Source organism: Cydia splendana, chromosome 10, assembly GCF_910591565.1.
Source record: "Cydia splendana chromosome 10, ilCydSple1.2, whole genome shotgun sequence".
NCBI lineage: Eukaryota > Metazoa > Arthropoda > Insecta > Lepidoptera > Tortricidae > Cydia > Cydia splendana.
In genome coordinates, this window is record NC_085969.1 from 5818700 (window position 1) to 5830702 (window position 12003).

Below are 12003 nucleotides of genomic sequence, written 5' to 3' on the forward strand. Positions count from 1 at the left end.
TGTCCAGTTGTCCATTTGACAGATACGTGATAAGTACCATTCGTGATTGCAAGCCACTCCTTTAGTTGATAAATTAAGTAATTTCTTAAATGTATCATGCAAGGAATTTAGATTTAAGTGTACAGTGACGTTATATTGAAATGATCTAGTGATTTATAAGTGTTAAAAAGACTGAAACAAGATGACGGGGCGCTCGAGGACAGGAGTGTTCGGGAAGCTGTTCGCTAAGAACAAGCCCACAAAAGAGGAGCGAGCTACGGAAATTGGCATGCCCACAAATGTTAAACAACACATACATGTGAGTAAGAATTCAGAGACGGGAATGCTGGAAGGGCTCCCGACTTCGTGGCAGCGCCTGCTAAACACACAGATCACTCCCGCGGAGCAACATGAAAACCCAGACGCGGCCGCTGCCGCGGTCAAGTTCCACATATACACCATCAAAAAAGAAAAAGCGCCCAACGAGCCCTTCAAACCGTTCGTAACAGAACAAGCCATCACAGAAGAGGATTTAGAAATAGAAAAGTTATTAGATAAGAAAAATGCTCACCAAAGTCAAGATTCTGATCTGTCTTTCGGGCAGAGCAGTGAGGAGGAAGTGCAAAGCGAGTCCTATGGTATCCGGCAAACCATGCCTGCGGCACCCACCAAGCATGGCATGAAGAAGAAAGATGCCATGATGGACCTCACAGCTGTAGTTGAAGACCTCACACTCATCGGGCATGAGGCAGAAGAGAGCCCTATATTAAGGAAGAAAGAGCTTGTAAATGCAACTCTAACTGATGAGGAAATATATGAGGAATTGAAGAGAATTTGTAATAAAGATGATCCCTACATGAGGTTCGAAAGGGTCAAAGACCTTGGTGCTGGGGCCTCAGGTAAATATTTTTTGTTTTTCTTACTTGGTTTTCATTGGTTTAGTAGCCACTCGGGTGCTGCTTTATACCAATTTTTTTTACTTTATTCATAAACTTTTTTACTTCTTCTCAAAAAAAACCAACAAAAAAAAACTGTTCGCCTGCTGTCTGAATGTAAACCTATTATAATATGGATACCTTTTTTCAACCCTATTATTGTTAAGTTAATATAATTTTGACCCAATATGTTAGTCATAAAGTCATAACTTATACCATGGTTCAATTAAAATTTGAATAAGTATAAACAAACAAAACAATTTACTTTCATCAGTTTTTATTATGCTTAATTATGCACATTTTACTTTACGTCCACTTTTTATTGATTGATTTTATAGTTAGAATGAGAGCGTACAAGTTCTTGAAATTTCTTTTGGGTTAAGCAGAGAGAAGTAATTGGTTGCCTACCTTAATAAAAGAAAATATTACCATATACATTATCTTCAACAATAGGATGTTTCATTTTTCCGAATTTTCGATTTTCATCTGACTTTGCTCGAATTCTTGTTCTAACTGATAAAAAAATATTATACGTTAAAAAAATTTAAAATCGGTCAACATTTAGAGGTTGCACAACATCAACAAAGATTTTTCAAATAACCAATGACTCTACATCGGAGGGTAGAAAATGGTTTAAGCGGCTACCATCAAAGCGGAGAGTAGTGTGATACTGAACCTTTTACATATAAATAAATTTTAAAATTAGTAGTGAACTTGGATTTTGGTTACTCGATAAATGTTCTAATTAAGATTTTTCAGTTTTTCCACCTGTTTCCAAAGGAAAAGTGCTTTTATCGTGTTTTAGACGCAAAATTGAGTTTTCTCATTCGATTTTAGTATCAGTTCATTATATTTTGTCATTTTAGAACATAGTTCATTTTCACGCAATGTATGGGGTTCTCACTCTACCTTTTCAACTTGTGCAACCTCTAAACGTTATTCGATTCTTTTGAAAATTGAAATAGATAGTTTTTAGTGTGGGGAGACTCCATTGGTGAGCAAAGTCAGGAAAAATATTACAACTTTTTTTTCTCCATACAAAAGTGAATCACCCTATTCAACAATTATACATATGTATAGCTAAAATGAGTAGTCTTATAATTTAAGAGAACACACATCTTTCATTTTTTTTTTATTTATGAAGCATAACATATAGTTAGTGTTTGACCTTTAATGAACACAGCAAACTGTCTACTTTGGAATGTAGTTATAACTAAATGTATTTTGAAATATTTATCAAAGTATAGAATTTCATTTCACACAGTCTATTTGAAACTGGTACAGTTATTATTTTAATGTGCATCTATTTAATGTTTATTTCCTTAATTCCCACTAAATTTTAATGTTAATCATTAAAATTAGACCAAACTTTACCTAATGGCCAATAATAAATGTTAATGAGGAATGTTTGAAGATTGACACCTTTACTGCAATTACTTCTCTTATGCAACTACTGTCATCATTACTTGCAATAGCTTAGCAGGTAGAGATAAGAACATAGAGAGATTACACAACTAAATAACAGATTTATAATTTAATTAAATGATAATTTTAAACACCTAGGATATGAATAATTTACACCCACATCTGAACACCTAAACTAAAGTTAAAAAATGTAATTGTTAATAAATTTGGGAATGGAAATATCCTAGACCCTTTTATTTAAGCCAGAGGTCGGTAAACCGTGGCTCGCGAGCTACATGTGGCTTTTTCTAGATATGATTGTGGCTCTTCAAGACGACTAACATACAGACTTTCGTATTTATAGTTTTAGTTGGGTAAACCAATTTTATTCTAGTCTATTTATTGGACGACATGTAAGTATTTAATGAGAATATATTTTCCGTGACGCCAGTGTCACTGCACTGACGTCCAGTGACGTCAGAAGAACGCACACACAGTGCGTGCATATATTCTCTGTAGAATAAAATGGGAATTATCCCTTTTATCACTACACCTTATAAAAGAAAGTACCCAGCCGCGTCTGTCTGTTTCTGTGTTTGTATGTTTGTTCCCGATAAACTCAAAAACTACTGAACGGATTTTCATGCGGTTTTTACCTATCAATAGAGTGATTCTTGAGGAAGGTTTAAAGTGTATAATTTGTTAACCCGTCCGAAGCCTGGGCGGGTCGCTAGTATTAGATAATCTGTATAGATAAAGGCTATAAAGGCAATAAATTGCGAGAAAATATCCATACAAAGTTACGCATTTTTGTTGGTCTCATGAAGTAGGTAAAACCATGCAACTTTTACTGGGGTCATGTTAGGCTGGTTAGGATCCTCTGGAGTTGACCTACCTCCGGTATCACTGTGACGTGGTAGTTCTGGGACACCCTGTATATATTCCTAACATTGCATTGCTTGTTGCTTCGAAAGATTGAAACTTTCTCATTGACTAACCTATTACTGTGACAGCCAGCCTTGTAAGTGCATAAGTGTAGGCTGTGCAATCTCAAGCAATAAATTCATTTAAATCTGTCCAAGAAATTGCCTTGCGCCAACCAGACTGGCTGGAAAGATCTTCAATTGACACTTATCTAATCTAGTTCACCTGACGGATTACTCACTGTGGCGCTATTGCCACTGCTATTATGAGTACTGTGACATTGAAAACGTTAGGTACATTACATTCCTATCTATACACATGGAGTGGAGCATTTTTTTGGATAACGTGTTGTGTGCTTTGTCCCCCTTTAAGCAGATCTGCTTAAACGCAAGCGTTTATAAATTCGAGTCATAACATATGTGGGTCAATGACCAGTAACAGCTAATTGTACAATCGCCTACGCTCGCGGTGTTCCAGTTAAGAAAAATTTGCCTTAATCCTTACTACCCGCTACTTGCAAGGCGTTCAAACGAGTATCGCCCTAAGGGTGAAACACCGCGAGCGCAGGCAGTTTTACCTACATGGTACTCTTTAATGGAACTAAATATTTATTGATTTAACCTGTAATTGCACAGGAAGTACAAATGGCGGATTTAAGGCCTTAATGCATTCTCTATCAGTTAACAAACAGAAGAAAGTTTTGCCTACAACTTAGGTCGCGTAGTAATTTGCAAATATAAAGTCACGGGCGTAAACATGCACCTCCTCATCCTAATGGCTGAAGTAATCAAAATGTAGATACCATACACAATTACACATGCACTACCATCAGAGTTACATATGTGAAAGACTATCCCAAAATCCCAAACATTTAACATAAAAAATATTGTCTGGGTCCAAAAGGTCAAAATTGCCATTACAAAAATTTACTTTAAATGTGACTTCACGCATATATCTTACCGGAATCGCTAGAGATGATGTGGTTACTTAAAACTATTTTTCATCTTCAACAGGTGTGGTGTTTGTGGCGATTGACAGTAAGGACAAGTCGCGGGTCGCGATCAAAGACATCGACCTCACGAAGCAGTCCAGAAAAGATCTCATCCTCAACGAAATCAACGTGCTCAAAGGTTTCAACCACAAAAACTTGGTCAATTTCCTCGACGCGTTCCTCAGCTACGATCATTTATGGGTCGCTATGGAACTCCTCGATGGCGGGTCGCTCACAGATGTAGTTACAGAGGTCGTGATGAAGGAGGGACAGATCGCCGCGGTCTGCCGCGAGACCCTCCAAGCTATAGCCTTCCTACACTCCAAGGGCACAATTCATAGAGACATCAAATCTGACAACGTACTCTTAGGCATGGACGGAAGCGTCAAAGTCACAGATTTCGGCTTCTGCGCAAATATAGTCGGTGACGAGAAACGACAAACCATGGTAGGTACACCATACTGGATGGCGCCCGAGGTAGTCACGAGAAAACAGTACGGGAAGAAAGTGGACGTGTGGTCGCTTGGGATTATGGCTATCGAGATGATAGAAGGCGAGCCCCCCTACATGAAAGAAACTCCGCTAAGAGCGCTATACTTGATAGCTGCTGTGGGGCGGCCGAAGATACCACGGTGGGAGAATTTGTCGGCGAACTTCCAGGACTTTTTAGACAAGTGCCTTCAAGTAGATGTGGACCTAAGAGCGACAGCTGAGGAGTTGCTAGAGCATCCTTTCCTGCGCTGCGCAATGGAGCTACGAACGCTGACGCCGCTTATAAAAGCCGCGCAGAAAATCCTGCACAAGAACTTCGAATGAACCCGGAAACTTCCATTCCCTATTTTGTATCGATAGTTTTGTAGCAGTTTTTTAGAATTTGTACAATGAGGTGCCAAGGGTATTTTTCGATTGGCGTATGACTGAAAAGGTTCGCTATGATTGTAAAGGCTTTGCACTATTGTGCGCGATGACAATACGACTATTTAGAAACGTCAGTGTCTTTAAGTATACGCGTGTCCCGCTCTAGACGTTAAGAACAGTTGATGAATAGGCGTAGAATCACAAGATTATTTATTTTGACAATACTACGGCTCGTTTTAGCTTTTGTCTTATCGTCACGTTGGTGCAGATAAGTTATCGCCTCCGATATAGATATGTAACATCACTAACGTACCTAGAGTGATGCTTCCCGTTTGATATTAAGTGAACTTTAAAATTATATATGTACAACAAAAATGCCATAATGGATTTACAATTATTATTTAGATTTGGGTTATAAAATTTAGTTTAAGGAGATAACGTTTTGTAATTTGATTAGATACTTAAAAATACGACATCTGTCCAATGATAGCATTTTCTTACAAATTTAATGGAATTGGTGCGAAGTTTTTATTTATTTACCAAAAATGTACATAAATATTGAATGTAGCTAGTCTTAAAACATATATTGTAAGCTATCTATGCTTTGATTTCTATATTTTTCTACCAGACTTGATCGTTTTATCATACATGATAATAGCGGCATTTTATCACATTCCTGACTTTTCTAAAAAACAGACTGGATCCTAATAATAACTAACCTAAAAATAATATATCGAGACTGCAATATCGGTAGACTGAAATAATATAATATTTTACTACTCCATTTTTATAATACCAAGAAAGAAGTTTTGATATACTCGATCGATTTAAAAGTTTGAATTATATTTGGCGCACAAGTAGGTATAGAGGTAGATACATACCTAGAGTTAGACCAAGAAAAGTCTGCAGCGATTTTGATAGCCCACGCAGTGCAAGTCTTATTTATACCTACGTCATAATATCATAGAAGTTTGACGTTTAAAATAACACTTGCACTGTGTGGGCTATCAAAATCGCTGCAGACTTTTCTTGGTCTAACACTACCTAATATGGAATAATGCCAGATCAGTTTTAAACTCGTGATCAGCAATCAGCACCATCTAATGTGAGTAATAGCTCTGCTACTGGAACGTGCAATGTTTAATTATTCGTATGTGTAATGTAAGCTAAATTGAAATGCATTATCCTATAAGGAAAAATACACTGACGTAATCTAGAGACGTAACACAAAACAGTTTAATTTATAATAACAGAGGTCGCGACATACCAAAAGAATTACACATGCACATTTTATGAGCATTGTAATTATAGTTTATGGATATCTTCTACTTCCTCTATCCTGTTGGAAGTACGGAGATGCTACATTGCTTTAGTCCAACAGTACAGTAAATAGTAATAGGAATAAAACAAACTGAAATGCAGGATTTCCCTTTATTAATCATAATTATTTGGTGTATCGAAATAATCGATTCAAACAACAGTTTTACCTTTTAGCTAGAAGGTTGAAATTGACAACAAGTTGACAACAGTTCTCATAATTTGTTTTAGGTTTAAACAGTTATCCTAAACCGAGACATTAGAAACTATAAATTCTTATCATTTTATTTGATGCACTGTGGTGCCCTTACTAACATGTGTTATTTGAAAATGGACCATATAACAACGGATTAAAGTACATGAATGCACAATACAGTTTACCTATCATTAAGTCTTATCGCTAAGGGCATTCTTCCGTCAATTGAACTGAGATTTTTATGAGCTACCTACGTCATGCCAAAGGGCAGACGAATGTAATTTTAGTATTTTTTATCAGTATCCAATATTGTATTAGTTTGAAAGTTAAAAGTTTTTGGTAACATAACTTATGTTCTACCGCCGACCTAAACTTGTATTTTCTAGGTATAAGTATGTCTTGCTATTAAGAGAAATTATATTTTAATATTTCTGCAATATTATTTGCGAAAGCGTATACAGCGCTTAAATAAAATCGTCCTTTTGTACATGTGTTACAGTTTATGTCTAATAGCAAGATGTAACAAACTGCTACCTTTTTGACCGATCTGAATAATGGGATCCACAGACGTCACCGATATATGCACGCGATGTTGATACACTGATGTCTACTAACGCGCAAGGAATTTGATCGATCGACCAAAAACCGCAATGAATCATAAGTCGCATGTGATATCGGTGAAGTTTGTAGAGGCCCTTAAACGTACCTAGGTCGTAGGTGCACTAAGGTCGGTCAAGAGGTTTGTTTATAAGTGTAAAGGCTTTATTCGTGTATCGTGGCCTATGCGGGCCTGCCGTGAGTGCCTGCTTCCCATAAGGCGTGCTGTTATACCAAGGTGATATAGGAACAACCACTGTATAAATAAAACTTTTTTTTAATTATAAGTTATGGTTCTTGTTATGTAAAGCAAAACATGTTATGTGTAATTACTTAATAAAACACGTGTTCACAATTTAGCTGAAATAAGTGTAATTAAGTAAGTCGTGATTAAGCATCAATACCGATCCTACCAAATAAGAACCAATATTATATCTGTGTCCAATATTAAATCCTTATAATTGCCTTGGTGTAGCAACAGCCATTTAGGCTAAAAGAAGAAATGGTGGTCTCATAATTATTACAGTTCACCATTTCTCGCACAGCCAACATATATATGTCTAATGTCTATCATACGTAGACTATAGTTAGGTATCGCAGTTAGTTAGGACCTAGCTGTAGCCGCACAACGAATTTGTTTCGGAGCTAGATGCTATGCAATTAGTTTTATACACCAATGACACTTTTGAAGCATTTTTATCATATGCCTATTAAATTATTTTTGTAAAATTTATCACGTCTTCTTATTTTATACCTGTTCGAATCTATTGACATAAATAGGTGCATTTACCTTAACGTTTCGAAACGCTCATGGTCTCGATCGTCTCGATCCATTTACCAACATTTATTTTCTATTTCATTCCATCAAAGAGCTGGTCTTGACTTGAAGAAATGGGTAAGGCTCTCGTCTGATCAAAATGAAATTCATACCTAATAAATAAATATGTAATTTAATCAATTACTTTCTGTACAAAAAATATCAACATTAAATATTGCACTAACTCCACAAATCAACCACATATCGTTTGTCCTTTTCCATCTGAGATATACACCGCTTAGCTTCATCTTGAGTTTTACCACTGTATTCAACTAAATAGCTAGTTATACACTCTTTGACTTGAGCACCCATAGTTTTCGCTTCTCCGCATACAAACACAGACGCTCCTTGCTCTATTAATCTTGCTACGTCTTTGCCATTCTCATTTAAAGCATCCTGCGAATGAAAATATCAATTAGAGATGTAGATAAAATTCTAATTTAGATCCTAGTCTTATTTAGCAACCTCATATTACTAAAGAATCGTCAAATATCCACGATCGAGCGACGGGCCGAACCCAAGTTGCCACGTTGTGAGAGAAAATGTATAATAATTCATCTTTAGGAACACAAGGTTTTACTTGCAAACTTGTGTTTATTATTATTAATAGACCATAATAAAACCATTACACTGTAATTTAACAAAAGCTACATTTAATAACATTAATTAAAATATGAAAATAAAGAAATCAATTTTACAATGATGACTGGTAAAAGACAATGAAAAAAAGTAGAATTTCTACAGAATCTCTCTGGAAAAGGTACCCACTTTCATTGCTATGTGTAGTACAATGTAGAGGTTTTATTAAACGTCTGTTATGTCTCATTGGCTTTACAATGGCTATAGATCAAGACTAATGCCATCAAGATTACAATGAGCGGGTCTTGGGCCGAGTCTGGGCGCGCACTGATTGTGGAATGCTTTACGCATGCCTTTTCTAATCATTGGTTGCTAACTAATCTTCTATAGAGACACCTAAGTAAAAAAGACTGTTAATCTTCATACAAAGTTGTGTGTCAATGTAGGTGGCGCTACTAAAAAGATATAAAGCCTATTAATCTAAGTGAACTTTCGGAGAGCTTGCCAAACAGCATTGCACCTTTGTCGTATGTCTGTCTAAGTGGCTCTATCTATTATATGTGACTTTGTTAACAGTTGTAGTTAACTGTCCATTCCTAAATCAAGAATGTCTTTTGTCTACCAATGGTAGTTCACTGTGTTGATATAAGAACAACAGTGATTAATTAGTATTAGTACATAGAAGACACACAACTAGATGGAGATCAACAATCTAATATTACTTAGTAGTCTCTATGTAAGAAAAAATACAATATACTATGTATTAGTAATAAATTATATGCTAATTTACTAACCTGAACATGTCTGGCTTCCTCACTTTGTATCCTAGAGAATGCTGTTACAAGTTTTGTCAAAGTCAAGTTATCTTCATACTGTTCCAATTCTTCTTGATATAAATAATCTAAATTGGGATCTCTACACCCAAAGAACAGCCACACCTCTCCCATTTTACTATTATTTGATTTCATTAACTCTCTCTCTTCTAAGAATCCTATAAATGGTGCTATACCAGTGCCAGTAGCTATCAGTAGTAAAGGATTTTCAATATTATGAGGTAAAGAAAATTCTGTCATATTTTTTCTTACATACATAGGGACCCTGTTAAGACTCTCATTTGTTATACTTAGATTTTCCATTCTATTTTCAAATGTATCATTTACAATCTGTGATTCCAACCAGCCAGTTGTCAGTCCCTTTCTGTTGTTTAATTCCATAACTGAAAAGCAAATTTGAAGTGTACTGGAATCTTTCACTCCACTGTTCACTATGGAGTATGGTCGTGGTAGTAACCTGGGTAAGTTGGCTAGTAGTATATGGACGGGTGGGCGACATGTTTTGAAAATTGTAAATATGTCTAAGATGCATATGCCTCTGTTCAATATATGTTTTATGTATGCCGCTGCACCTTCCTTGCTGCATAGATATTCTAGAGTTTTTCTTTCAGTATCACATTTGGTATGCTTTGATATTGCCAGAAGAAAAAGCTGGAAGAAATAACATCAAACTAATCAATGAAATAATTGGAACATTTACTCTTATTATTAATTGGGATTGTACTCAACATTTATTGCAGTGATCTCAAAACATTGAATTCTTGATCTGTCTCATTCCCATAATACCATATATTATAATATTATATTACCATGTATTTCCATATTATCAAAATAATTTAGTTCCTTAAGTATGAGTAATACAATAAATATTACATTAAGACACCTTTAAGTTCAAGATTATGGTACTAAGGAAATGTTGTATAACACAAACACAAATCATGAATCACACACACGAACACGCGCACGCATGCACACACAAACATGATGTGTTGTGACAGTCCCAAATTATGAATCTGATGTGAGAATGAATGAAGCCAAAGTAAATGCCATGTGTAATGTGTGTGTGTATCAGTCACAATGGTTTAATTTCATGGCAGCATTGTTGAGTTAAAGGCATCTGTAAAGTAAAATTCAGCTGAAATTATTAATTAAGGTTAACAATCTTCATATGAACCTTAATTTACATCTCCTTCAAAATTGTTACTTTCCTTTACTTTAACTCGAACATGTTGCCATGAAATTAGGCCATTGTTACCAATTACTAGCCATGTGTAAACTAACGAGTCAAATTACTGGTTGCTAATAACTTTAATTACCTTTTTCAAGACTCCCCTCAGATCCAAACAATGTGTAAGTACATGTCTCAATGTGGATCTCATGGGTACATGCGCAGGCACCTTAGTCTTTGAGCCGCTGTCCACAGTAAGGTTGTACAACTGGTCTCCATGTGGTATGCCCAGATGATCTAGGATAGAGTTCACATCCTCTGGACTATTTCGAGGAAGGATGCCTATTGTGTCTCCAGCTTTAAACTCAAAATTACTCTCCTGAAATGTTAATATTAAAGTTTCAGATTAACTACTATGCAATCTTTATAACCAAGACGAATGCAATTTTGATTCATCTAAATTAATAATAATTAAATAGAGGCACAGAATAAATAATAGTACTACCATACAGAAAGGACACTTCCTACAAAACCGAAGTTTGAAAGCAATTCAGGGACATCCCTTTCTAATGTATGGTACTATCCCTTTCGCCTATTTAGGGTTGTCAAAATTCAAGTCTAACTTATCTGTGGTTGTGCACGCAAAAGGACGTCAAGTGGTGCCAACCCTAATAATTGCTTGGAGCAATGCTGATCCCGAATGTAGCCGAATTTTCCAAAAGTGAGGAGTGTCTCCCCACTGATAGAGGTACAAGAAAATGGACAGTTAAAGATTAAAACTCAAAAGAAACATATTACAAAGTTTTTATCTCTCAGAATTTGTCTCAGAAAATGTTTTGTAGAGGTGCACGACAATAGGTCGTGATTACCCCTTGAATAGGATACAAGTATTGGACCTAAACTAAGTTTATACTGTATGTAAGAATCAGGTTTTGTAAACTATGAATAAAACTTACCTTTACATCAAACGTGACTTCGTACATAGTCTTGCAGTCGGCGTTAACCGAGGTTAAGCGTCGAGAACTCAATATTTGAGCTTCATATACTTCTGAACGCGCAAAGGGTAAGGCAGGTGGCGCTTCCTTATAGACAGGCCCGGTAACCTTAAAACACAAATTTCATATAATAATTAATTCAAAATGCAGTTCAAAAATCACGTGTGAATCATTTAAATGTTTCACAAACTTACATCAGAGGTTCCAATCTCCAAATACTCAAGTTTTAAGCTAGAATCTTTACATGCGGGTAAAGTAATAATTTCAGTTTTCAATGCTTCATCGAACATGTCTTGGTAATGATATGTGACCACCATTTTTACGATATTTAAACAAAATTTACAAGTGATGCGATTTTGATTCACGCAACGCGAACGCCATGACGCCGAATGAAATCATGAAATGACAAG

At 35.9% G+C, this 12003-nt stretch overlaps 2 protein-coding genes across 2 annotated transcripts; one reads left to right on the plus strand and one right to left on the minus strand.

The window, feature by feature from the left end:
* LOC134794134 (serine/threonine-protein kinase PAK 3-like) lies at positions 1 to 5623 on the plus strand. The gene is made up of 2 exons (XM_063765840.1): positions 1 to 878; positions 4256 to 5623. Exons 1-2 carry the CDS (start codon positions 182 to 184, stop codon positions 5047 to 5049), a joined length of 1491 nt encoding a protein of 496 aa, XP_063621910.1. The 5' UTR covers positions 1 to 181; the 3' UTR covers positions 5050 to 5623.
* A 2509-nt stretch (positions 5624 to 8132) lies between these two features.
* Positions 8133 to 12003, minus strand: LOC134794135 (methionine synthase reductase). Its single transcript, XM_063765841.1, has 5 exons — positions 11788 to 12003; positions 11555 to 11701; positions 10747 to 10977; positions 9392 to 10081; positions 8133 to 8414 (listed from the first exon to the last, which is right to left on the minus strand). The coding sequence occupies exons 1-5, from the start codon at positions 11908 to 11910 to the stop codon at positions 8199 to 8201; spliced, it is 1407 nt and encodes a 468-aa protein (XP_063621911.1). The 5' UTR covers positions 11911 to 12003; the 3' UTR covers positions 8133 to 8198.